Source organism: Rhamphochromis longiceps, linkage group LG4 (assembly GCF_057381845.1).
Source record: "Rhamphochromis longiceps isolate RC_006_pf linkage group LG4, R_longiceps_female_GT1.1, whole genome shotgun sequence".
NCBI classification, from domain to species: domain Eukaryota; kingdom Metazoa; phylum Chordata; class Actinopteri; order Cichliformes; family Cichlidae; genus Rhamphochromis; species Rhamphochromis longiceps.
This window is the reverse complement of record NC_140560.1, coordinates 32,396,697-32,424,159: the sequence shown is the minus strand read 5'-3', so window position 1 is coordinate 32,424,159 and position 27,463 is coordinate 32,396,697. Positions and strand designations below refer to the sequence as shown.

Genomic DNA, 27,463 nt, shown 5'->3' with positions numbered 1-27,463 from the left:
ATTCATAAGCTTATGAAGACCCACACAGTCTTAACAAATGTGCTGAAAGTTAATGTTGGGCCTCATTATTTGTGGATTGGTAGATTTAGCAAACTTTAGAAGGCAAATATTAAAAGGTCACTAATGTAATTATGAATTGAATCATAAATGTGATTAGGCTTTTATTTTGAAAAGAAATGCATTGAAATATTTTACTGCTTTTTAATAAGAAATGGTATTCTGTGTAATCAAGTGTTGCATAGTTTGTCTAGGTGTGTCTTTGGTGTTTGGCTCTGGCCTGCAATGATAACTCCCATCAGCCTGCTTGTTGTAATCCTGATAGAGCTCATCTCTGCTGCCTTAGTGCTCCAATAAGGGCACTGAAAATGTGCAGTGCCTCTAAAGAGTATTTAAGTGTCACCTTCCATATACTTTAGTCAGATGTCTTGACTCAGGTGACACCATTTAACCAATTACGTGACTACAAAAACCAGATGGCACGCTAGATGAATATTTTTCATATTTACTGTACACATAAATATGTTGTAAGACAGCTCACTCACACATAACTGCAAACAGGTTTTTCAACATTTTGTGATGTGTTTCAGCAAACGTTCCCCTTCTCTTTTTTCTTTCTCTTTTATCTTTCATTTTCAGATTAAGAAGTCTAAAAGTCTGCTTTGAGTTATAGATTTTCAAACTGCTATAATGAGGCTCTCCTCCAAGTCTGTACAATCTTTTATTTCACATATTTTTATGCCACCACAAATGGAAAGTTTTTCATGTTGCTGTCACATTTTCCTGAAGTTCCCTAAATGTTTATGAAAATGTGTTTTTGGACACACATTCATAATCAAATAGGCTATACAAAGCCTGGGAGTGTCTGTATACTGTATGCGTAGAAACATGGCCACCGCAGATAGCTTCTACAATTGCTGATAACAGTGCCACAGTGTCTTTGGCTGGGGCCCACTTCCCTCACTGTGGAGTATATTTATGTATTTACGCTCATAGACAATTATTATTCCTTCAATGCCAGGTCATCAACCAGGAGTTCACAACCCACTGGCCAAGAGCAGCTATAAAATCATAATCATGCATAATCATAGTTCCATATATAAGCATGAAGGCAATTTAAGCCCGTAAAACAAACACATTGTTGCTAGTAGTTCTGCCAGTGTTTCTAAACTCTGAAATCAGTCACTTCAAAAAATGTTCCAGCTACTGTTTACTGTCTGGCTAGCTAGCTGGTGGGTATGAAGACATATTTGACGAGCTCACACTGTCAGCTTAAGGGGAGTCCTTGAAAACTTGAAAAAAAACCTCTAATGTACACCACAAGTCTGATTTTTAAAAAATCAAAGTAGAGCAGATAGATACACTTATTAGACATATGATTATTTTGAGCCCCTGACTTTGATGCCTCCTCAGATGACTTTGACTTTAGTTCTAATTAGATTGTCTTGGTAGTTTCAGTATGTTAGCATTGCCACTGTGCCCCTGTTAGCACACTGACATGTGTCTATCTTAAAGGACTGCATCCAAGTACAGTCACAAATGACAAACACGGTTTTTCTGTTTCTACTGTTTAGATATGTTACAGTGATTTCTTTATGAGTGCATTTTACTATTTTCACATCTTTCTGACTTGGAGTCCTGTGCAGCTCAAATGGTGCTGCCATTGAAGGGAGCAGACCAATGCTAAGATTTTTTTAAATTCACAGAATAAACTTTTCATTCAAATGTTTAAGCTGATTATTCTAATAAACATTTCCCTCCTGCCTGGCAGCTCCAAATTCATCATCCTTTGTCCAATATATCCCACCTCTTCACATGTCTAAACCATCTCAGTCTCCTGTCTTTTTATTAGTTCCATCATCTCCAAACTATTTGTCATAGAAGGTCTCACTACCATTGTGTAAACTCTCCCTTTTACTCTTGGTGCTATGCTTCATTCACAAATCACCCCGACACTCTTCTCCACCCACTCCACCCTGCATGAACTCTCTTCTTCTTTTGTCAACTGTACATTGTCTACGATTGTTGACCCCAAGCATTTAGACTCATCTAGTTTCACCAACTCTGCTCCTTGCATCTTCACTGTGATACCAGTGTCCCTCTCATTCACACACATTTTCTGTCTTGCTTTTACTGAATTTCATTCCTTTTCTTTCCAGACCATACCTCCAACTCTTCAGCCTCTCTTCCACCTGCTCCCAACTCTTACTACAGATCATAATGTTGTCTGCAACCATCACAGTGCACTGAGACTTGCCGGACCTCCTCTGTCAGCCTATTCATCACCAAAGAACAAGGGGCTCAGAGTTGATCACTGATTTAATCCCAGCCCATCCGTCACTCCCACTGCACACCTCACCACTATCTCTCTGTCCTCTTACATGTCCTGCGTAACCCTCACATACTTCTCTGCCACTCCTGACTTCCTCATGTATCTGTAAATTCATATATATACACGTATATATGAATTTACATATATTTTCAGCGGTAGTCTCAGAACTTCAGACCCCGCTATTGGTACAGGCTGTTTATTATTTATAGCTTTTTTGTACTACCAGTCAAAAGTTTGGACACATCGTCTCATTTAATGGTTTTTCTTTATTTTGACTACTTTTTACTATCTTATATTTTTACATTGTAAATGTACTGAAGACATCAAATATACGACGCAAGATATATGGAATTACGTAGCAAAGAAAAAAATTGCTAAATAACTCTAAACATGTTTTACATTTTATATTCCTGAAAGTCACCATCCCTTTACTTTGTTTACAGCGCTGCAAACCCTTGGCCTTCTTTCAATGAGCTTCGTGATGTAGTCACCTGAAATGGTTTTCACTTCACAGGTGGGCCTTGTCAGGGTTCATTTGTGGAATTTCTTGCCTTCTTAATGGGGTTGGGACCATCAGTTGTGTCGTCAGGTTGGTACACAGCTGACAGCCTATTTAACAACTGTTAGAATTCATATTATGGCAAGAACCAATCAGCTAACTAAAGAGAAATGACAGTCCATCATTACTTTAAGAACCCAGATTAGAGCCCAGATAAATGCCTCACAGAGTTCCAGCAGCAGACACATCTCTACGTCAACTGTTCAGAGGAGACTGCGTGAATCAGGGCTTTATGGTCTAAGGAAAAGCAACAAGCAAAGAGATTTGTTTGGGCCAAGAAACAGAAGGAATGGACATTAGACCAGTAGAAATCTGTGCTTTGGTCTTATGAATCCAAATATGAGATCTTGGGTTCCACCTGCCCTGTCAGAAAAGGTGAACGGATGGTCTCTACATGCATGGTTCCCACCATGAAGCATGAAGGAGGTGATGTGATGATTTGGGGGTGTTTTGCTGGTGACACTGTTGGGGATTTATTGAAAATTGAAAACACACTTAAACATTATGGCTATCACAGCGTCCTCTGCCGACATGCCATCCCATCCGGTTTGCATTTAATTGGACCATCATTTATTTTTCAACAGGACAATGACCCCAAACACATCTTCAGGCTGCGTAAGGGCTATTTGACCAAGAAGGAGAGTCATGGAGCGCTGCGCCAGATGGTCTCGCCTCCATGGTCACCTGACCTAAACCCTGTTGAGATGGCAAAGGGAAAAAGAGTGCTCAGCATCTCAGGGAACTCCTTCAAGACTGTCGGAAAACAATGACTACCTCATGAAGCTCATCGAGAGAATGCCAAGAGTGTGCAAAGCAGTACTCCAAGCAAAGAATGGCTACTTCTAAAATATAAAACATGTTTTGAATCATTTCACACTTTTTTATTTACTATTTAATTCCAAAAGTGTTCATTCATAGTTTCATAGTGATATCAATGGACACCACTATCGGCCAGATACCAGGCCGCCAGATAGTTAATATACAAGTATTTGTGAGTAATACAACATTTAAACAAAGCTACATAAAGCACATTATGTGTTATACATGTTTTCAGAATTTTTTTCATTTTTCATTTTTTTCATTTTACTTTACACAAGCTGGTAAATTTCTCTGAAACACACATTCACATTATTATTTTGATCAGAGGTCATACAAAAGGCCCGTCACCTCAAAAAGTTTGGAAATCTCTGGCTAACGGCATTACATCATACACCAACATCTGCAAGATTAGTCGCTAACAGCACATTCTCCACCAACCACAGTGTCAATGCCAAACTTTGCAGTTTTAAAGACTGTGATCTTGATCCAAGATCTGTCATATTTAAGGCTGTGTGATGGGCGGATGAATTTCAGACCCAAATATTGGACACAGGAGACAGGAATGACACCAAGGCTAGCTTTAATGCTAATAGTTCGGGCCATAAACAAAGTCCAGAACTCAGACGCTGTTGAATTTCAGACACACAGTCTTGAGTTAAGACTTGAGCTGTGCAGGACCCAATGAAAGACGCACAGGACACATGGGATGACTGGGGGCATGGCAGCTGGGATTCAGTGTCTTGGATGGCCCTTCATAAAGCAATCTCTGAGACTGTCTCCCTCAGATGCTAACGCAGCTTGTACAGACTGAAGAGCACAAAATAGCACAAGTCTTTCTTACACTACAGCATTCAGTCTCAATGCAGAAAAAGAACACATAGTTATATTGCTCTCCCTCTCAGAAACAGAACACCTAATTTGTAAATCTGCAGACTCAGAAAGAGAAAACACCACTTTATTATTGGCCTGCTAAGAAACTGGAAAGAGCCTTATGATTGGAATTTGCTGTCTCAGGGAAAACACACGGGATTAATCAGTTTTACTCACACTGAACGCAGGCTCAGGGGGGCTGGCGTTGGCAGATGCTGGCAGGGATGCTGGCTTGGGCCCAGGTCACATATCTTAATACAGAACTGATACTGAAGCCTTCAAAAATGCATTTAGTTTATCAGTGATGACAATCATGTGTTCTGTGGCTTTAAGTGAATGCCAACAGGAGTGCTTTTCAGATTGCCTGTATGGTTGGTTTTACCCCCAGAAGACTTGTGAACAGGAAAACGGTCAGTTTACTTTGTGTGTTGACTGATAACTGCACTTGTTTTTGGACTTGCACTGCAGTAAATTCTCATTAGCAGTGCTCTTCCACAAGCTGTTATCACATGTTTTGAAAAAAATTATGTTGCTCTTATTGTTTTTGTGTCTTTATTCATCTGTTTTACACTTTTTCTCAGTCTAGCCACATCCATGTGTGGCTTATCTATCACCAGCTACCAGCCTCCACCGCCAGGCAACTGCTGAGGATGTCTCACCCTGTTGATACCACATGACATGTTCGAGGGACAAACCAGGTGAGCTTGAAGGCTGTAACCGAAAAAAAAGTTGAGTTTAATGTGTTCCCATCACATCACTCACCCAACCCCTAATTTGAGGGAATCCCCAGTACGTAAACAAACTGACGTAGTAGGATGCTCTGCTCTTGATACTGTACATTGCCCCCTTCTTTACCCTCTTTGGCCCATGTGTGCTCCTTCGACAAGCTGAAGTACAGCTTGCTGTTTCATGCTGTCCCTGTCCAGACTTGGTTCATGCTGAGAGGGCGGATCGTCCAAATTAGGGTTGGGATATCCCTATGTCAAGGTGTCTAAGGCTGATAGCCATGTTTGTCTCTATCACCCCCCACCCATTCCTTGCCAGGTTGCCCCAACAGCCAACCAGAGGACCAGGAGGGTACTGCACCTCTTACGGTCGACGTAGTTTCATATGGGTGTTCCCGCTACTCTAGTTTTCTTGCTGTATTTGTCTTTTCGCTTGTTCTGGCTCATTTTGTCGCCGGGCTTGTTGAAGCTGACAGAACGGCTCGGCCTGTGATCGGCCTATTTCCTGTGCTGGAAACCTGGTAGGAGTACCTGTGTACAGGTAGGGGTGTTACCTCCTGTTGTAGGGTTCACACTTTTTAGCATTAATGATCCACAGGGAAGGGGTCAAACAGGATGGATATCGGAATGTACTCCAGTAGGAACATAGAGTCAAGCTTCTTATGTTTCTGACATGTTTGTAAGAAGTTTAGAGTGAAATTAATTCATTTGCTTGAGTAATTTTCTGGTAATCTTGTTAAAGAAAAAATTTGTTGTTTATATTTGTTGCTTTATTTTCCGCTTTTTGTTGTTAATTTGAATGCATGATAGAACATGCATGAAATGTTTAGATTTTTATTATTGTTTAAAATATATATTACTGCTTATTCTGACTATATGTTTAATAATCTGCATATTTTCAGTGCCGGGAAAAATATCTTTATCAGCAAATGACAACGCCTTCTTAAGACTTAAACTAACTAATGTCATTTGTTCCAAGAATTGCAAAAGCATTATTCGAATCTGGTATAGAGTAGATTTGCAATGTGAAACCTTTATTTTTCTACCTTTTAGGTGTCCAACAACAAATATTTTCGGTTGCCATTTATACCAAAAGTGCAAGACTTGTTCGTTTGTTTGAAAACTTGAAATACACTACACTCAAAAAAATTTCAGTTAGATTTATAATATTTTTCTATAACTTATGGTTCAATACCAAATAGTCCAAAATTTGAAAATTATTACTGTAGTGCTGTTGAGGATAAGAGATGTGTCTTGTTGAAGGGTGTAACCCAGAGATAAGACTGTAGGGCCTTTTTTTCAGCTGTAACGTAGTTCATATTCTTAACGGCTGGTTGATTATCTGCCCTCAGCTGCAACTCTGCTGACGAACGAGGATGATATATGATGGATTCCTCATTGAAACTCCCTAAAAAAGATCAAAGCAGGTTTTACTGTGATCATTTAGGGAATCAAAGTATGCCAGAAATCCCAACAGATAAAACACCTGTCTTGCACTTAGTCCATAGTGAGGTGTTGTTATTTCTTATTAGTTATCCCATGTGTTTTTAATTATATGTTCATTCATCCTCTGCCTTAGGGAATGCATGAAAGTATCTGAAAACTGGGAGGACAGATAAGCCAACATCCATGGAAAACAACTTAACTTTTGAGGAGGTTGTTTGTTTTGTGATTTTACATCCATCCATTCATCCATCTAAAATCTATGTCACTTTTTTTGATCCATTTTCATCCAGCTGTTTCAATGACTTCTTTTACAACTTTGCTCATATCTAGGGCAGTGACATGTCGTATGAAGACAATGGCTCAGCCTTCCCTTCTCCAGTGATGCTGTGAGTTCCTCCTGGCGTCGTTAAGCAAAACTGCAGTCCATGTTTATGTTGAAATTGTGGTGTCTCTGATAAGATAAGTGGGTCCTTCCCTGCCCTCAAATGAGAATGAGCATACTCTTGCCCCAACAACTTCCTCCATGACTGTATTTAGGTTAAGTTCTAATCAAACTATTTTGTCTGTTAAGTTTCCATCACAAAGTTAGGCTATGAGGCTTTTAGGCTCTTTTGGCTAATTGTTTAGGTTTTCAGATACAGCAATAGCAGTAGTCAGCTGCATTAAGTGAAAACATCCACATTTACTTGATCGCAGTTTAGCAACAGAATAGCACATAAACTTAATGATGCTTATCAGATGGTCAGAAAAATATCAAAAAGAGACATTTGTATATTGCGAGATACCTTCTGGGTGTAATACATGGGCAGCTGCTTACAATTATAGTGCCTGCCTAACAGCGTGTTGGGCTGCTCTCAATAGCCACAGCTTACAATTATGTTTGATTTAAGTCATGTAGGAAAGAGAGGTCTGGATGCCTCTTACAAAAGCTCGCACACTGACAAATGTTTAATTATCATGAATTCCGGGTAGCAGAGGTAGTTTAAGTTTATAGGTCAGCAATGAGATACACAGCCAATCATCGTTACGCTACAAAGCAGCTAACAAATTAGTTGAGCAAGCCTGCCATCTTGTGGCCATTTTCAGAATGACACTAATGACAGACTAACTGTGTGAGTGGTTTGACTGATTTAATCAAGGAAAGATATTTACTTTGCTAAATGCAATCACTGACTTCAAAGTTAATCTCTCTAAAAACACAGATAAGGCAATGTAATTTTTTTAATTTATATCTAATCACAGATCAACTGCTTGCTTGTCTTTACGACTTGCCTGTAAGACTTGATGTGATGTCAGAAGGTGTTTTTGAGCAGAATTCATGATGATCCCTGATCTTAAATAGTGTTTTCCTTTGGTGCTATCACTAGGACCATACCAGGTCAGAGTGATGACTTTGACCTTGAAAGGGGGAGGGAGGAGGTGGAAGAGGATGAGCCATCTCCGAAGCCCATCGTCATTCCCACCAATTCAGAGGGTAAAGTCTTCTTAAAGTCTGTGTTTTCTCTGTGTTGTGGTTTGATTTTATATACCTACGTACAAATCACACCTCTGTCTTTTTATTTCAGCGTTTCTGAACCTGAATACCAATGCCACAACAAGAGGGGATGCCCAAGTTAGTTTACAGTTTTTAGTGTTTCAAATCCATTATTAAAATTCACCAATGAAATGAACTAATCACACTGAATTATCATAGGCCTATGTGGAGCTGAATGAGCTCGAGGGAAACATCTGGCAGGAGACTGGCCGCTGGGTGGGCTACGAGGAAAACTTTAACCAGGCCACAGGAAAATGGGGTCCTTCTCATGTCTCCTATCTCACTTTTACCAGCCTGCTCCACGTCCGCAAGGCCATGAGTACAGGTGAGTATGGAGCTTAACGTGTACACAAATCACTGTTTATATCTGAATAAAATCAAACTTTAAAACCTGTGTTACATTTCCCCAGGTGCTATTATCCTTGACATGAATGCCAGCAATCTGTCTGCTGTGGTTGAGAAAATGGTTGATGAAATGCTGAACAAGGATGTGATCCGTTCCAGTGATCACAGTGACCTGATGAGAGTTCTCCTGAGGAAACGCAGGTAACCCATACAACATATTTCTTTTGCAAGATGCCAAATTCTTAAACATGACTGCTCATTTGATTTGTCCTTCCAGTCAAACTGAGGGACCTGTGGTCACTCCCTTTGGTGATATTCAGATGCAGACCTTTTCTGTCACGAAAAAGGTACAAATTTGGGGGGAGGTTATGCAGATTATTATATGTGTATTTATTTATTTATTGTCAGTGAAGCAGAGTTTACATGTTTTACTACTTTACTTGTTCTCTCTGCAGAGAGACAGCTCTGACAATGTAGAGGCTTCAATTGTCCTCTCAGGTATGCCTAACTTTTCCTGATTTCCCATTCATTTATCTTCAGTTTTTGTACCTAGTTCTGGAACAGATATATCAAAATGTGCGTGTTTCTCACAGGTGAACTGGACTTCCTGCAGAAACCAGCGGTGGCCTTCGCCAGGCTGAGTGACTCTGTAGTGATGGAGTCTGTCCTGGAGTCTTCTATCCCTGTTCGCTTCATATTTCTGTTGGTGGGCCCCGGCCACAGTGGAATCAACTACAGTGAAAGCGGTCGTGCCATGGGTGCTCTGCTGGCCGACTGGGTGAGCAAGAAGAGGAAACATGCCTCTGTAGAAATTGCGCAGTTTAATCAAAATAAAGGACACCTCATTTGTTTGGTTTCAGGTGAATAAAAACTTAAATCTGTCTCTATGTCAGGTGTTCTGCCTGGAAGCTCACTTGGCTCAGACTTCAAAAGAGATCACAGATGCCATCGCTGACTTCATGGACTGCAGCATTGTGATTCCACCCACTCAGATCCAAGATAAGGCAATGCTGGAGCCGGTGATTGACTTCCAGAAAAAACTCTTGAGTGACAGACTCCGTTCCACTGACCCCCGTCTTACCTTTGGGGAAAGGGTGAAAGGTCAGCATACAACTAAAATAAGAAGCTCCTATTTGGCGTTTAAAAAGAGATATCTACAACACCTACAACAGCAAAATGAGCCAATGAGGTTTGGGGAGTAATAGATCCTTTAGATTAAATTTATTGTACACAGTAACAGAAAAAGAAAAAATGGACACAAAAAAACTAAAAGAATCTCGTGCATAAGGAAGAACTGAAGGATTTTGGCAGTAAATAAAATGTATTTGATTTGTTTGTTTCTCTAGCTCTGCAACCTCCACCGGGGCCGAAGGAGGATCCTCTGGCCCGAACGGGCTATCCTTTTGGTGGCATGGTGAAGGATATCAAGCGCCGTTACCGCCACTACATCAGCGACTTCACAGATGCTGTGAACCCTCAGGTTCTTGCTGCCGTCATCTTTATTTACTTCGCTGCCCTTTCTCCAGCCATCACCTTCGGAGGGCTTCTAGGTAAAAGAGAGCGACATAGAGAGAAATGTGTGATTTTGCATTCTTAACTCGTTTTAGAAATTTGCTTTGTTTCATTAATATTCATCCTTATTGTGTGCACCCAGCTGACAAAACGGAAAAAATGATGGGCGTGTCAGAGCTTATGATCTCCACTGCCGCCCAGGGTGTCTTCTTCTGTTTAATTGCCGCCCAGCCAGTCCTTGTCATCGGCTTTTCCGGACCATTGCTGGTGTTTGAGGAAGCTTTTTTCGTTGTATGTAAAAGTCGTTGCATGTTAGAACTCAAAAACTCAAGTTTCTTAAAGGCTACTTTTAAAACTTCCTTTCCTTTTTTCCTTTTTTAACAGTTCTGCAAGATGCAGGGTATTGAGTACATCGTAGGCCGCATATGGGTGGGTATGTGGCTGATAGTGATCGTGGTTCTCATCGTGGCAATGGAGGGCAGTTTCCTGGTCCGATACATTTCCCGCTTCACCCAAGAAATCTTCTCCATCCTCATCTCTCTCATCTTCATCTACGAGACCTTCAATAAGCTCTTCAAGGTTTAATTTGATTTCTCTAACTGTCTTATTTGCTTTATCTTCTTGTACTTTCTCATAATTTCGTTGTACATGTACAATGACTACAAAGGTCTATTCTATTCTATTCCTTCTCTTTTTCAGATCTTCAAAACCCATCCTTTGATCCTGAACTATGAATATCTGAATGATACACTGGACAATCCTTTCCACCCAGTCATGACGGAGCGTGTTGAGATTCATCCAGATGGAAATGTAACAGTTAAGAATGTTGAAATTGAAAGGGCATACCCCAACACTGCCCTGCTCTCTATGTGCCTGATGTTTGGCTGCTTCTTCATTGCATACTTCTTCCGTCAATTTAAGAATGGCCATTTCCTTCCTGGCTGGGTAAGATCAAGTCTTGAACGGAGAAGTTTTCCAACTCAACACTTTATTTAGATGCTGAGAATCTGACCTTTTTGTGTCCTTTGCTCTCTTTCTTACTAGCTTCGTCGTTTGATTGGAGATTTCGGAGTCCCCATTGCTATTTTCTTCATGATTGCAGTAGATATCAGCATTGAAGATGCTTACACTCAGGTGAGTGTTGTGGAAATGAGCATATAAAAAATATTTATTTAAAAAGTATCCATGTCTTTGTGTGCAAATAATCACAAGCCAAATACATATCTGACACGCTCAGTGTTTCTAACCCAGTTACACCTATATGGTGATCAGGTGCAGAGCTTTTAAACATTCCCTAAATTAGATGGAAATGTGCCTTTCTTGAGATCAGTTAGAGCTGTGTCTACATTCAAAGACAAATCAAAACCCTTTCTAATGTCACATGTTTAGCATTCTTAAACTTATCTTTTTTAAACTAACCCTTAGAGAGAAAGCAAGATAACTTGCCCCCTCCACGTCTGTCCCATTAGCATGAATTTTATGAATCCAAACAGTTCTCAAAATGTATGATGGAAGTCCAAAGAATCTACCTTTAACTGTCTTTCTAATTAGCATCATCACTCTGTCTTCTCATAGAAACTGGTTGTGCCAAAAGGTATTGAAGTGACTAACCCCACGGTGAGGGGATGGTTTATCAATCCCATGGGAGAAAAGAAGCCTTTCCCCGGCTGGATGATAGGTGCCAGCTGTATACCTGCAGTGCTTGTCTTCATCCTCATCTTCCTTGAGTCCCAAATTACTACGTGAGTGACACTTTAAACGAATACAGTATTAGTTTTTGTGATTTCAACTACTTAAAAAGAAAATATTTAAGAAATCTCTGTTTTCAATGTTCTCTGGGAATCCCAGGCTGATTGTGAGCAAAGCGGAAAGGAAAATGATAAAAGGGTCGGGTTTCCACTGGGACCTTCTCATCCTGGTCACCATGGGAGGAATCGCATCTATCTTTGGAGTCCCTTGGCTGAGTGCTGCCACTGTGCGATCTGTCACCCACGCCAATGCTCTCACTGTCATGTCTAAGGGCCCCAAACCAGAGATAGAGAAAGTGATTGAGCAGAGGGTCAGCGGCATGATTGTGGCCATCATGATTGGTAGGTGCTGCCATCTACAGCAATGATGCAGGCACTTCAGAGTCAGAGTAAATAACCATTTTACCTCTCATGCCAATTTTCAGGAGTTTCTATTTACATGGAGCCTATTCTGAAGATGATTCCAATGACAGCCTTGTTTGGCATCTTCCTCTATATGGGTATCACTTCTCTAAATGGAATCCAGATGTGGGACAGGATCCTTCTGCTCATTACTCCCAAGAAATACCATCCCCCTGATGCCTATGCCACCAGGGTATCTATTCAGCACAATACAGTTTATTTTACACTAATCAGCTAATCATAAAAATTTGCATGCTGTACACCTTCATGTTTTGAAGCTAACTCACTGTGTTAGACAGTTTTCCTCAGAGCACAAAAAGTATTTAGTATTGTTTACAATTTTTAATCTATTTGCTATTTTTTGCATGTCTTTGTAGCTTTGTGCCTCACATTTGTGTCTTTTGTTGTATATCTTTGTGATCATTTTTTACCTTGCTTTCATTTTTACTCACTTTCCCAGACCTGTTAACGGTACTTTCAAAAACAGCCAATGGTTCACAGCTCCTTGCATTAGATTATGTATCCCATCCTGCTTTTTCTTATATATCCAAGTCTAATGGTGTAATAATTACCAAATAGCTTGTCAATTAGTGCATTTCTCACTCTTATTTTTGTCATTTGTACAGGTGAGTACCATGCGAATGCATCTGTTCACTCTGATCCAGCTCGTGTGCCTGGGTGTACTTTGGGCGGTGAAGATGAGCAGCTTCTCTCTGGCTCTGCCTTTTGTTCTCATTCTTACCGTTCCTCTGCGCATGCTCATGACTGGCAGGCTCTTCTCTGCCATGGAAATGAAATGTGTAAGTGCTTATCTATATTTTTCAGATGTAGCTCTTCGTGTCATTTCATATGTACATTTCTTTGTCGTAACCTGATCTGCATGTGTTGCAGCTGGACGCTGATGACGCCAAAGTGACATTTGAGGAGGATGAGTAGGATGGATCCATACTGCCACAAACATCACCATACCGTTCATAGTCACATTTTATTTAGTGATGCCACTTCTTTGCAGATTCAAACTGTTCCATTATTGTTTGTCTTTAAAGGGCATTACCTGACATTTATTAATATATGACTTCTGCATCTAAATTTGTGTTTGCAACCATAACAGACAACCAAAATGTATTCAATTTCATCATCGAGACCTATCAGGTATTACTAATTAATATTTTGAGGTTTTAGGATTTCAAAAATGTTTTTTAAGGTATAAGTGGCTGTTTATGTACTTAGATACAGAGTGGCATTTTCTCTCAGGGAAAAATGAATGAATGAATTTTGAAAATAAGAGATATTTTCCCCTGAGATGTTAGATAGATCCATTTATATATAATAGTGTTATTTTCTTTTAGTGCTCAATTACAGCATGGCTTTAATATTACAACAATGCAGTTAAATTGTAGTTCTGCCTATGTTATAATAATGTAATTTCACCTTACTTTAAGCTAAGGAAAGCTGATGTCAGCTCTTCAGATGAGCACAAAATAATTAATTTTGTGAGACTATAATGTGCCTTTTGTCCATAGTGTATCAGATTATTCAGAAAAGTGTGAAGTTGTTTCTGAAGTTTTCCCATTTACTTTGTGTATTCTTTATGCAACAGTTTAGACTTTTTTTGTTCAGTTGGCCTATATAGAATATAAATGCACTGCTTGTGTGTAAGTGTTTAAATGCTTTGTGATTTTAAATGAGATGTGCAGTGCAGGTAGATAGTTGAAGCTGAGATCTTATTGTTTGTATTGATTGTTATACTGATGACATAATCAGGTAAAACTCTGTATACATTTTCCTTGTCGTGCATTTTATGTTGCCCATCACATTTGTGTGCAAAACACTGTACATGCTTTGGATTTAATTTTATTAAAAAATAAAGACAACCTTAAAACGCATGTTTTCATTAACGCATTAAGTAACACAATATGTCACATCACATGTCAACAGTTTGTCATTATTTTTACCCTGCAAGAAAGAGGAGAGGGCGTGAGGAGCATGTCTGCCACTCAGCTTCATGCTGCCTTCAATGATATCAGGAAACTTCAAAGTCCTGCTGCTCTGGAAGACAAGGGGCCTATTCTTACTTATTATTAGCCTGAACTATGATAATAACACAGAGGGGATCATTAAACGGAATACTGTTTTCTTTCTCAGACTAGTAAAACATGTTTAGCTGAATGACATGTCACATAATATATAGATACACAACATACAAAACCGTGAAGTTGTAAAATATGCCCTTTGTTATGTATTTTTTATGTCATGATGTCACTTTTTAATAATGTTACTAATATTCAGTCAAGACAAACATAGTTGGATTTTCCTATTCCTTAAATAGTGCAACTGCTTTGAGGCAAACTGAACTGCGACACAAATAGTTAAAATCCTTTGGGGAAAATGATCACGGCAGGAAAGGGGTAAATTTCTTGTTCTGAGCAAGGGCGTAGATTTGGCATGGACGGAAGGGACATGTCCCCACCAATATCCAGCGATTATTCAATTGTCCCCACCAATAATTTGATCTCTTCGAGTAAAGAAAAACAAACTCGATTAAAAAAAAAAACGATCCGTCAACGTCTCATTCAGCCAGCGGTGCAGAAAGAGTTAAATTACGTTCTCTACTGGAGTCCTGCCTCATGTGACAAATATGGCCAATGTGATTGGCTGTGCCTTTCAGGGAGCTCTGTTTAGTTTTAGCAGCTGCAAGCCTGCGCTGCGAGGACCTGCAAGGAGGCGAGGAGGATGGCAGCAAAAAGGAAGAACCTGGATATAAAAAAGTATTTCGGAAACTAACTGCACAACAGGCAGCACTATTAGTTATCTCAGTCTCCCAGAGTAGCATTTCTAATTTTGATTGAAACTGTCAGAGAAAACGGCAGCCTCGAGCAAGCCAGGATACTAGTTTACAGAGGCTGTAAAAATTTTATGTGTAACATTAAAATGTTGGTGACACAATAATTTCTTCCTAATGGCACTGACATATTCATAGGGTTAATTTTTGAGACAAAATATCATGAGGTAGTCGTGATTTTGCAAATATTCCACCTTGGAGTGCAGTTTGCACAAAGTGTTTTAAAAATGCACTCACCCTACAAACATTACTGATGAGTCAAGATCTGCACAAATTGACAGAAACACTGAAGCAGCTCCCCATTTTATTCTTATTGTCATGTATGTCCTATTTGTCAGGTGATAGAGTAATGGTGATACAAGAATCACAGGTGAAATTGGATGATGACTTGGTGGTTCATTACTGTATTTGAAGCACGTGTGACTGCATGTATTTGGAATGTCTCACTGTTATTCATCAGGTGACAGAGGCAGCTCTGCCATGTTGTAGCTCGGACAGAGGTGAAGAGGCGAGGTCACAGGTGACTGACTGATGATTTGGTGCTATAGATTAACTAGTATTTATTATCATGATAGTTGTTAGGCTGCTGATGTAAATTGATTCATTAGTGTATATTTGACAAAGAATCTGAATTGACATGTCTCACTTTTTATATGGCACGAATCCATGTGTTATTTTATCAGGTAGCAATATGTCCTAGTGCAGTCAGAGGGGAAGAGCCAGGGCCAAAGGTGAGGCACATCAAGCACACAATAATAATTTTAATCTGAGGATAAAACACATGTACTGAGGCTGAAAGAAGCTTCAGTGCTCTCAGAAGACTAAAAAGATGGCTAAGGTCCACCAGGAGAGACTGGACAGTATAGATGTAAAACAAATATGCCAGCAGTTTATCTCAGTTAACGAGAGGAGAAGGCATGTGTTTGGCTCCTTCACGTAGTCCACATTGAGTTGTTGTGTGGGGCACCAGTAGTCCATGTCTGTTGCTGTAACAGTAGTTCATGTTTAGAATAAAAAAAAAATCCCAGCTCACTGATTTGATAGGGGCAATATTGTGCCTAAAATGTTGCATAATTTTGCTGAGAGATCTTTTGTGGTAATCTTAGATGAGTAGTTTTATGGACAAAAACCACCAGGTCATTCAGTGTTCCCTTAGTGCTAATGTGTTAGAGATGTTGGTGTACTACAACTGAACTAATGTTGTTAAGTTCTTAAAGTCATATTCTTTTATTGTCATGACTGTATTTGAAGCTATTTTTATGTTTGTATGATACCTGATTTATATGGAATATGGCTGAAGTAAACTAAAGCCTAAAATACTTAGTCATTTGTTTAATAGTAATTTAACATTATATAATTCACATATAAAACTATGAACTGTCATTTTAAATGGTTTAAAAGCATGCAGAATAGCATATGTAGGCAAGTATATTTCTCCTTTTTTTTAAATCAAGAAGCAAAGACAAAAAGGAAAAAAAGAAACAGGGCAGGGTTCAGTGGTTGAATCATCCGTCCCCACCAATGCCAAAACCAAATCTACGCCCTTGGTTCTGAGTCTTACATTTTAAAAACATTCATTACACACTGCTAAGTCCCCTGCCTCTTTACAATGAGTTTTGTTTGTTTTCTATAGGTAAATGTGACATTTCGTAAAGTTAAGATCAGCTCTATGTGAATTATTCATTCAAGCATGTCTTCATTTGTCTGAACATGCAAAGATACCCGTTTTTCCTACACCATGGGAACGCAACACGGCTTAACAAGGCCGAGGGCCTGAAAGTCATTTGTTTTCCCTGAATCGGACTGCCTGGATTGGATGGCCGGGGGTTCCGCCCACAAACACACAAGGTGGAGTTGAAAAGCAAAACATGCTGTACCAAAATGAAGCTGTCAAACAGCCGCTTACAATATACAAAAAAGAGGTTAGGAGCAGCGAGAAACAGCGCGGTTTCTGCTTTATAGACCACTTTAATATTTATATTTTAAGTGGAAATCTGGCGTTTCTAAGTAAAATTTGTGAAGTTTCGGTTTTAAGTTGATATAAAAAAATCTGAGGGAAAAACGTGAGTTGATTGAGTTGCATGAATTTTACAATCACCTGTAAAACGTTGGCTTTCATTGCACTCTCGGTGACCCGATAAAGTATTCGGTGGGTTCAAACTTCGCTGCAGATGTGACGGGGTCGGCCTGCGGGAGTAAAAATAATCGCCCTCGGTTGTATTCAAACTGAGAGATCGGAAAAAATGTGGAGGTCTCGGCGTAGCGAAATGGTTGGATGGAGAGAGAAGAGCTGCTGCGCGCTGAGTGGAGGGAGACGGCGAGTGAGATGGAGGCGGGGGGGAAGGACCATCTCTGCGGGGACTGGAGCCCAGGACCGACGGCGCAGTGCTGGCTATCGTTCAACCCTCCCCTTCTTCCTCCACAGCGACACCGAGACTCACGCTGAGAGACAGGTAAGCCAACACAACAGCCGATCGGTTTCAATATACAATGCGCGTACGTGATAAACAAACCGCGAAAAAGCCACCAAATATATATATACGCGATAAATATACATTTAATGCATGTTTTTGTTTTCTCGTAAAGCGCCTCGGTCGGCAGCTTCTTTGTAGTAGCGAAATAAACCGACGGTGGTAGGGTACAGACGACGGCGGCCATACCCGAATTTCTTGTCCCAAACAGCGGGGAAGGAACTGGACGTAAGACCCCGGGGTAAACGTGATAAATTTCTTTTCAAAATAACACGAAAAAGGACTATTTTGAGCTAACCCCTTCATCGAAACTCGCCTGCTCCTGCTATACAGGGAGTATTTGCGTAGGAGAATAAACGGTGGTTTCCGCGCCGAGACCTCCATGCGGCTGTTGGCGGAACAGCCAGCCGCCTCTCTCGGTTAGCCATCAGGGATCTCAGTTTAATATCTCACCGTGCAGAGACTCGCCCTCTCTCTCCCCCTCTCTCTCACTGGCTAGCCCAGAACCTCCGACGACCGAGCTCGGAGAACCCGCCTTCTTGCCCTCGCTTAAACGCTTTTGGATCGAGGGAAGGGAGTCTGCGACGCCCTGGCTTTAGTTTTAAGCTCCGTTTCTCTGTGTTTGCAGTGCGCCATTGGACCTTGTCACGGTAGGTTTCCTTGTAGAGCAGAGCTGAAGCATGGCGGACCTGGAGCTGTTTGTCGCGCCAGAGAAGCTACTCAGCCGCGGTTTGTTAACATGTTTCCTCGGAGCTTTAGCTAACCATTTTAGATGCCGTTTAATGCTACAATACTGCAACCGGAACTGTAAGCAGCTACGGTTAAAACTGAATCGTGGTTTAAAAAAAAAAATGAAATCAGTTTGACGCGATAACATTTGCCTGTTAAAAACATTTTCCGTTTTCTTCTTTCTTCCTGCGCCTCCGCAAGACTTTCCAGCCACCACGATATTTACGGGCATTTCTACAATTTGTTACTAATCCATCTACGCTGTCCACCATTTAAATTAGTTGCTTTTTATTAAAGGCAGCTAAATAAAAACCGTTACGTGATTTAGATGATTGGTTGTAAACAGCAGCTAATGTCAATGTGGTCCAGGTCTACTCTGCAGGACACGAAATTGTTCTTAGATGCCAAAAAGCCTAAAGCCTTGTATTAAATAACCTTTAAAAAGGCATAGCTAATAATATTTAAAAGAAAATGTCCCAATTTTAGCCGCATTCGGTGTGTCAAATCGTCCTTGCTCGTGTAATGCCTCAACACTCAAATTTATATCACGCATATTGTCATAATAATTAAATTTAAGGTAGATTTTATGTTTCAAGAGTTTCTTATATACAACGTGGAGGTTATTTAGTTACATAAATGGTGAAATCGATCGTTTAAAAGTAGCTAGGTCACACGGTTGACACCACATTGAGCTGGGGCCATCAAGGACAAGATGAACAACGAGCAGCCGCCATCATTGGAACACAGCTCGGTTACGCCTCGCTGAAGAATGCTCTGGATTTTGCTAGCAAATCCCACTCTGAAACGCCTATAACTTGAATAAAAACGGCCTGCAGATAGCCTTAAAACACATTTCTTTACTGTAAACGAATGTTATTTTCGATTTCATCGCTCCGGTCTCAGTTAACACTACGAGGAGAAGATTATAGGTTTTGCGTGGCGGAGCTAGATCAGCGCCCAACGGTGATGAGGCGCCTCTGTCGAGTGGCGCATTTGGCTGCAGTGCTTCCAAGCTACCATTCCCCTTTCTCGGAGACCGAAAGCAGATCCCTCGTCCGTGGTCAGCTGGTCGCCTACAGCTGCCCGTCCGTCCACGTCCATTCGCTTCCTCCTTCCGTGGATCCTCCCCAACCTCAGCTCCGACAGAAAATCCTCCATTACTGAGCGGACCAGGCGAGAAAATGGTCGCTCCTGTGTGTCCACGATACTTTTGTTGTGGAATAAGGACAGTACTAATACGCCAAATTCCGGTTGGCAAAATTTGCTCGACGGAGACTCCTGTTGTCGTAGCTAGATGTGCTAGTTGAAGCCCTCCGCAGTGTTATTTGAGATTTGAAGCCGTCACAAGCAATAGCCTATGTCTCACCATGTAGCGTAAACGTTTAAGGGGCGGTGTAATGAACATAAACCATTATGTCGAGCCAAATTTAAATTTAACGACTTTGACTCGTCATTATTACTTTTATATGAAGAATTAGCCACATTAATTGGTAATTAAGCCCATTTATACAAATAAAACAAAATAACATTAATTACTATTTTTAAAGATCACGAACTGGTTAAAGGTAATATACACGAATATGTATATTATAAACTGCTGATTGGTTCTTGATTGAAGTCGATATATAAAAGATATGCTTTTAAATAATCTTATGGGATTTTTTTTTTTTCGCAGATCCAAGACAGAATATCCGCAAATGAATGGAGAAATGGAGGCAACGACACAAGACCAAGGTGGGTTTTTTGCTAAATCAAGTTTTTCTGAACAGAGTTGATATGTAGATTAATCATGGCAAGGCAGCACTTTACATAACCTTGTATATTAAGACCTTAGTATTAAACTTGATTAATGTACTAGTTCTTCTAAGAATTACAGCAATTAAAACTGAATGTTTGATTCCGATTAGATTAGAATATATGGTTTACCAATAGTAAGCCAATAGTAAGAATAGAATAGTAATTAAAAAATTTTCTTGTCAGAATACACAAAAGGATGTATAATTTGAAAGACATTTTGGGCAGATCTGTTTTTTTCCTTTGTGATTTTTATGTCTTTCTTCTCTCTCTCTCTTTTAACATTTTCACAGTATGGGCGCAGGATGACCTTTTAAGACTGCTGGAGGCCATGAAAGTGGCTCTTCCACAGAAAGACCTGACTAAATACAAAACATCAGAGTCCCACCTGGACTGGCAGAAAGTTGCTTTCAATTCCTACACAGCTGAGATGTGCAAGCAGAAATGGCAGGTGGTGTCGAAAGAGGTGAGTTGATTTGTATCGATTTTTCTCCAAGTCAGATTGTTCTGTTAAGTCAAGTCTTCTGAGTTTCTCCGTTTTGTTTTCCTGCCAAACACAGATTCGTAAATTCAGGACCCTGACAGAATTGATAGTTGATGCTCAAGACTACATAAAGAACCCATACAAGGGCAAGAAAATAAAGGTGAATTCAAGTCAACATTCACATGATTTTATGGCCTGCCAGTTGTGTTAGTGGAGTTCAAGGCTTAAGTAATTCCGTCCCCTTTCCCTCCCACAAATGCAGAAACACCCAGATTTCCCCAAGAAGCCTTTGACTCCATACTTCCGTTTCTTTATGGAGAAGAGGGCCAAGTATGCAAAGCTGCACCCTGAGATGAGCAACCTGGACCTCACTAAAATCCTATCTAAGAAGTATCGGGAGCTGCCTGATAAAAAGAAGGTCAGTCAAAGACGAACACCACTGTTTTGACCATCATGTTTTTTGTTTTTTTTCCTAAAAAAATATCCTTGGAAAAATAACGTTTCTTTTCATAACTACAGAAAAAATATGTTGACGACTTCTTACGAGATAAGGAAACATTTGTTCAAAGTATGATGAAGTTCAGGTGAGATGATTTACTACTTTATTTTTTTAAACTAGTCATAACACATAAGCCTAAAATGCATAATACCTGTTTAATACGTTTTTTATGATGCCTAAACAGGGAAGAGCATCCAGACCTGGTGGAGAGCATGGCCAAAAAAGGCTCAAATGTACCAGAAAAGCCCAAGACGCCCCAACAGTTGTGGTACAACCACGAAAAGAAGGCCTTCCTCAAGCTGCACCCTGATGTGAGTTTAGCTGCGCAACAAACAGAATGCAACTTTTAGCCGCTTTCAGAGATTTTAACTTTTTCTGTGTCTCACCCAGGCGACCACCAAAGACATTAAAGATAGTCTTGGCAAACAGTGGACGCAGCTTTCTGACAAAAAGAGGCTCAAATGGATCACCAAGTCGCTGGAACAGCAGAAGCAGTATGAGGTGAGACAAGAATCAGTGTGTGGTTGCCTTAGATGACAAAAGATGACAAAAGAAAATAATTTTTAACTGAGGATTTTTTGCGATCTTCCAGGAGACGATGCGTGAATACATCCAACAGCATCCGGAGTTAAATATGACTCAGGAAGACATCGTAAAGTCCACCCTGACCAAGGCAGAGAGGCACCTGAAGGACAAATCTGACGGACGTCCTGACAAACCACCTCCGTGAGTCACGGCTACAAATACTCTCCTGACACATCTGAGGGAGGGAGTCACTGCCCTTGCGAGATATTTGGTTTTAACATGTGGTGTTTGAATGCTTTCAGAAACGGTTACTCGATGTTCTGTGCGGAGCTAATGTCGAGCATGAAGGACGTTCCCAGCACAGAGCGTATGGTGATGTGTAGTCAGCGGTGGAAGCTGCTAAAGCAGGGTGAAAAGGACGCCTACCAAAAACGCTGCGAACAGGTGACTTGAGAATCACGAATAACCGAGAGGAAAAAGTCAATAAATAAAGCAAGTTTATCTAAATTGTCACTTTTTTTTTGTCTTTTTTTTTCTTTCAGAGGAAAAAAGAGTATGAAATTGAGATGAACAGATTTCTCAGTGTAAGTCTCAAACATTGTTTACATGTTTTGTTTTTACTGGAAGTGTTTCTTATGTGTGGTTTATTTGCTGTGCATCTGTAGAGTATATCAGAGGAGGAGCAGCAGCGGGTCTTGGGTGAGGCGAAGACTGGTTTTAAGAAAAGCACTGGAGCCAATAGTCCCGCATCTAAAAAGAAAAACTCTAAAGCAAACGTATGTCCCAGAATACAGCAACTTTTTATGTTTTTGATAATGATGCAGTCATTTAAGAAAAACACAACTTGTCAGTGTAGCAATGCAATATGTCCTCGAGTCAGATTTTGTTCCGTGTTATTTCCTGATATATAGTGTAGCTGTTTACATGTTCACCTAACACGGAAAGGTATGAAGCCAAGGAAAATATATTTGTGCGAAACTGTTCAGAGAGCCAATCGGTCTGTTTTTCAGAGGTACAGAAAGAGAAAACTGCAGCATAATGCAATAACATTTTAATAAGAATTTTAAATTCAGGTGTGCTTTACAGTTAGATTTGTATTTACATAGATGCTTTCATGTATTATTCTGATATTCTCACGTGGAACTTGCAGGCAAATCCAGAAAAACCCAAAAGACCCATTTCAGCCATGTTCATATTTGCTGAGGAGAAACGTCCCAAACTGCAGCAGGAGCGGCCAGACCTCGCTGACAGTGAGATCACAAGACTTCTTGCTCGCATGTGGAACGAGCTGCCAGATAAGAAGAAGGTAACGTGTTAGTTTATGGAACAGAAATGCCGCATCGGTAGGCTTTCAAGTTCAAAGGTTATTCTGAAAGTGGGATTTTTCAATTATTTTGTGATGTGCTGGATTTCTCTAATGATTTAGGAGAAGTTTAAGCGCTTAGAATCGGTGTTGAAGGCAGAATCGGAGAAGAAGGAAAAAGAGGACCGCAGTCGACTCCCAGATCCGCCCAAAAATGCACAAGACATCTGGCAGCAGAGTGTTATAGGCGACTACCTGGCCAGATTTAAGGTATCCACAAACTAGCTGTTGTATTTTAGCCCACATTATTCAGTATAATAGCAAATCGTTAAAATATTTGGATGTTTTTGTGAATAGAAATTTACTTAATAATCATGCTGATGTTAACAATGAGCTACAGATGTGTAATGCTGTTGATGACAGAGTGCTGGAAACACAGATAACATACCCGGGAATGGATTTAATGCCTGTATGTGGTTTGCAGAACGACCGGCCAAAGGCACAGAAAGCAATGGAAGGAACCTGGAGCACCATGGAGAAAAAAGAGAAGATTATGTGGATCAAAAAGGCAGCAGAAGACCAGAAAAGATATGAGGTTAGGACACAGTCTCAATAAAATCTCCTGTTTCTCTATATGAAACCAGTGAGAGCTAAATGTTGATTTACCTGTCCTCAACAGAGAGAAGTAAGTGAGATGCGCTCGCCTGCTGCTGCCATTGCCTCAGGGAAGAAGATGAAATTTGAGGGTGAACCCAAGAAACCGCCATCGTAAGTTTGCGACATTCAGCTCATCTGTGCTGCCTGATTTAGCCGATTCGAAGGCCTGACTTTTTTTTTTTTTCTCCTTTTACTTTGACTCTAGAAATGGATATCAGAAGTTCTCTCAGGAGATGCTGTCCAATGGAGAGCTGAATCATCTCCCAATGAAAGAGCGGATGGCTGAGATTGGCAGCCGCTGGCAGAGGTTACCACTGAAGGACAAGGACCGCTACAAGAAGATTGCTGAGGAGAAGCAAAGGCAGTACAAAGTCCAACTGGAACAGTGGCTCGCTGTAAGAAGAATTTAATGGATGGGGGGGGGGGAGGCAAGGTGTTTTTGAGACATTTGGAAAAATCTATTTCCGTCTTTCCACAGAGTTTGTCTTCGCAAGAGAGAAACACTTACAAAGAATATAATTCACAAGTGAGGAATGTTTTTGATTTGTAACAGCTAGCATTTACAAACAGCTGAAATTGCAATATCTGTTTTTGATATATTTTAATGATCTATTATTTCGCAAATCATTCAGAAAAGAAGAACTACAGCAAAACCAGGAGGCCCCAAGGCAAAGGCCAAGAAATCTGTGAGTACAGACTTATTTCTTTGTTTACTGTCTTGGAGCTGAGTTGAGCAGAAACTTAAATTTTTTATAGTCATGTTATTAGCATTATCTGAAAGGGGGGGATCACTTGTTGCAGGATACGGAGGAGGACGAGGATGATGACGACGATGAGGAGGATGACGACGACGATGAGCAGGAGAAAGCTTCCAGTGAAGGCGACTCTTCCAGTGAGGACGATGAGGATGATGATGACGTGAGTGTTTTCTCTGCTCAGATACATGAGATAGTTGCAACCAGTGGTTTTGAGTTTTTGCTGAAAATGCGTGTATATATTTCTTTTTGTTTAAAGAAGGACGACGACGACGATGAAGACGACGAAGAGGACGACGAAGCAGACGACAAGGAGAACAAGTCGGAGGACAGCAGCAGTGAGTCGAACTCACAGGGGTCGTCAGACTCTGATTCAGACTGAAACGCGCCATCACTGACAAACTGAGCAGCGCTGAGCTGAGCCAAGAGTCCAGGGAGCTCTGCCACTGTGCCAACCCTGCTCTCCTCCCACCACCAGAGGGAGCCTCTGCATTGCCTCATCCATTTCACACTCACCCACTTTATGTTGCTGTACTGGCGATCTGTACAGAAGGAGAGACCCTGCCCCTATCTGGAAATCAGTTCAATTCCATCCCCAGCCTAGTAGTCATCTCACAGCACGGGCCACTGACAGTATGCCAAAAACAGCATCCCACTGGTTTGGTGATGTCATGAACATTTCTGCACTGGTTTCAATCTTGACTTGCAGCTTCAGTGGTTTAAGGTTAGAGTTTTAATGTGTTGGGTAATTGATTACCCGTTCAGTCTTTTATTTTTGTTATTCCGATGATTAGTTAAGGACAGGTGGCTTGAGTTGTGAACAGGCTGAGCCAAAGAACACAGTACGGTGGATCACCTGAAGGTGGGCAGGGGGGAGGGTATGCGGGGTACTGGAAAATTGCACTCTACAAAAGATTTTCATTTAATCTTTTTTTTTCTTTTTTTTTTTCACAACATTGTTGTGTTGTCCTCGACTTACGATGTAGATTTTATGATTTGGTTCTTAAAGAGGTGGTATTTTTTTCAGGAAAAACAAAAAAAAAATCAAGCCATTATGAATGTCTTTTTTTTTTTTGTCGCTGGAAAATTTGAGAGTTTGTTACATACCCATGTTTTTTCATTTGAAATTTACACTGCCTATAAAGTATTCAATCCTTGGATTTTTCATGTTTTATTGCTTTTCAACAAAGATTCAATTGGACCTTTTCACACACATCGGGATGTAAGGAGGCATAGCAACATTTATTGGAAGTTAACAGACTGCATCTTTTGGGGTGTGTTGTAAAGCTTTTCAACACAGAACTGACATCGACTTCATCTAAGCCTTGGCGTGATGGAATATTCCCTCAGCTAGATTCTGTCTAGATTAAACACGAATCTAAAACACAAGACTGCGATTGCATGCTGGTGCTTTTCATGTCTACCTAGCTGTTTGGGCTTCCAGATTTAGAACGTAGTGTCAAACTGTGTAAACAGTTTAGTTTTATATTGGGACTTAATTTAGGTTGGTTTACAGGGATTGTTTTAACTTGGCCGTAAAAGAGTTATAAAGCCGGATTAGCCATTATGGTTCCAGTATAAAACATAAAGGTCCAATGGGGCTTGAATACTTTTCAGGACATTGCACATTGCCATGTGTCTGTCACTGAAAAATCTCATTTATCCAAACTGACGTGTTGTTGTCGATCAGTCTTAACAGTTCTTACTCAGTTCATTGAGCAGGTTGTAATTATTAATTGCAACACTTGTCCATATTTAAAGCTCAGTCTGACTCTGTTTTTAAAAGCAACGTTAAATATGCTTTTCTTTTTCTTCAGAACTGTTGCTTTCCATTTCATTTACAGTTCAATTGCGATTTGCTACCAGGTTTGTTTTTAATTGTGAGCAGTTGTGTTTTGATCTATCTGGACTCGTCGTGGGTGTTGAGCTGAATGGACTCGTCCATTTTTATTTCCGAGTTTTAATAGTATTGACTGTAATCCACATGGGTTCTGTTCTGATGCTTATCCCAAAAAAAGCGTGCACTTATTGTAAATCTGTCCCTCTGTGTGAGTTTGTGTGCATGCATGCACAGAACTTTGTATATATGAGGGCGTTTGCGTGTTTCTTTGCTTTAATGTGTGTTGTTTTTGCCGTTTAGTTGCATACCATGACGTGACAGCAGTGTGCATGTATGTGCCTGTGCGGGGACATCATACCAACACCATGAATGTAGATATTGTTAAATCTTTTATTTTATTTTTTTTCTCCAAAGGTCTTTGCGGTCATGTCATTGAAAACCTAAAAATGGGCTTATGTGACTGTGTTTTTGGGTCTCCAGACAGATTAAGTACATGGCAACTATTAATAATCTGTTAATAATGGGTTTATTTTGACCATTTTGAATCTCATCACAGACTGAAATAAAACCAGCGTGGACTATTTAAATAACTGGGGGAGGGAAAAGCAAAGCATTTCCTTTTTGAATGATGAAAGTTTGTAAAAGGGAATTAGGAAACTGAGTTGCCAGTGGACTTGGGGTTAAAAAAGACAAAAAAAAAAAAAGCAACTGTAATTTTCTGTAAATACTGTTTTTGTATCGAGTGCTTATTGTTTTGTTAGTACTTTTATTTTGGCAAGCCCTCATCTGTGGTTTCAAAGGCCAGTGAGTCTTTCACTCACGGGGGAGAATTTTTGGTTAAATTCGCCTGTTTTAGTTGTTTCTTCTCTCCCTTATGTTGGTTTATAGAGATATCTAAAACAGCAAAGCTTTACAAGTTTGTACTGCTGACAAATTGACAGAATTTGATGTTTTATATAGCTGAGGGTGTTCTTATGTCCTTGTAGTTCAAGTATTTGGGCAAATAAATGACCTTTAACAGTTAAAAGTGTGGATTTATTTAATATGTTGACAGCACACAAATCACTACTTGGTTACAGTTTTAAGAATTGTTATATATGGTCCTGAATACATTTTAACCAAACAGGATCCAGGGCATGGATCACATGAAGCAAAAAATGCTGAAGAAAAGTTTTTGTTGCACTAAATTTTTTTACCTGTAGCAGTTTTGATTAGGAGGAATGGATACAGCATAGCGTCATGATATTTTGCATGCCAGTATATCAACATTCTGGA

At 40.2% G+C, this 27,463-nt stretch overlaps 2 protein-coding genes across 3 annotated transcripts; both read left to right on the top strand.

The window, feature by feature from the left end:
• Positions 1-5,678: 5,678 nt before the first annotated feature.
• On the top strand, positions 5,679-14,190 carry slc4a1a (solute carrier family 4 member 1a (Diego blood group)). 2 transcript variants are annotated; one of them, XM_085404563.1, is made up of 21 exons: positions 5,679-5,843; positions 6,882-6,958; positions 7,079-7,134; positions 8,116-8,222; positions 8,314-8,360; positions 8,442-8,607; positions 8,693-8,828; positions 8,905-8,974; positions 9,083-9,125; positions 9,221-9,405; positions 9,521-9,728; positions 9,974-10,177; positions 10,282-10,430; positions 10,524-10,718; positions 10,839-11,084; positions 11,184-11,273; positions 11,715-11,881; positions 11,988-12,229; positions 12,313-12,482; positions 12,916-13,089; positions 13,181-14,190. In XM_085404563.1, exons 2-21 carry the CDS (start codon positions 6,932-6,934, stop codon positions 13,223-13,225), a joined length of 2,727 nt encoding a protein of 908 aa, XP_085260689.1. In that variant the 5' UTR covers positions 5,679-5,843; positions 6,882-6,931; the 3' UTR covers positions 13,226-14,190. The 2 variants fall into 2 exon arrangements, with proteins under 2 accessions (XP_085260689.1, XP_085260690.1); XM_085404564.1 differs by having other exon boundaries at positions 5,682-5,823.
• Positions 14,191-18,101: 3,911 nt separating this feature from the next.
• On the top strand, positions 18,102-27,098 carry ubtf (upstream binding transcription factor). The gene is made up of 21 exons (XM_085404565.1): positions 18,102-18,252; positions 20,007-20,065; positions 20,419-20,591; positions 20,686-20,769; positions 20,872-21,027; positions 21,129-21,193; positions 21,293-21,419; positions 21,499-21,609; positions 21,701-21,834; positions 21,936-22,077; positions 22,176-22,217; positions 22,299-22,409; positions 22,784-22,939; positions 23,060-23,206; positions 23,421-23,531; positions 23,616-23,704; positions 23,799-23,988; positions 24,072-24,119; positions 24,226-24,279; positions 24,395-24,511; positions 24,608-27,098. The coding sequence occupies exons 2-21, from the start codon at positions 20,029-20,031 to the stop codon at positions 24,728-24,730; spliced, it is 2,217 nt and encodes a 738-aa protein (XP_085260691.1). The 5' UTR covers positions 18,102-18,252; positions 20,007-20,028; the 3' UTR covers positions 24,731-27,098.
• Positions 27,099-27,463: the final 365 nt, after the last annotated feature.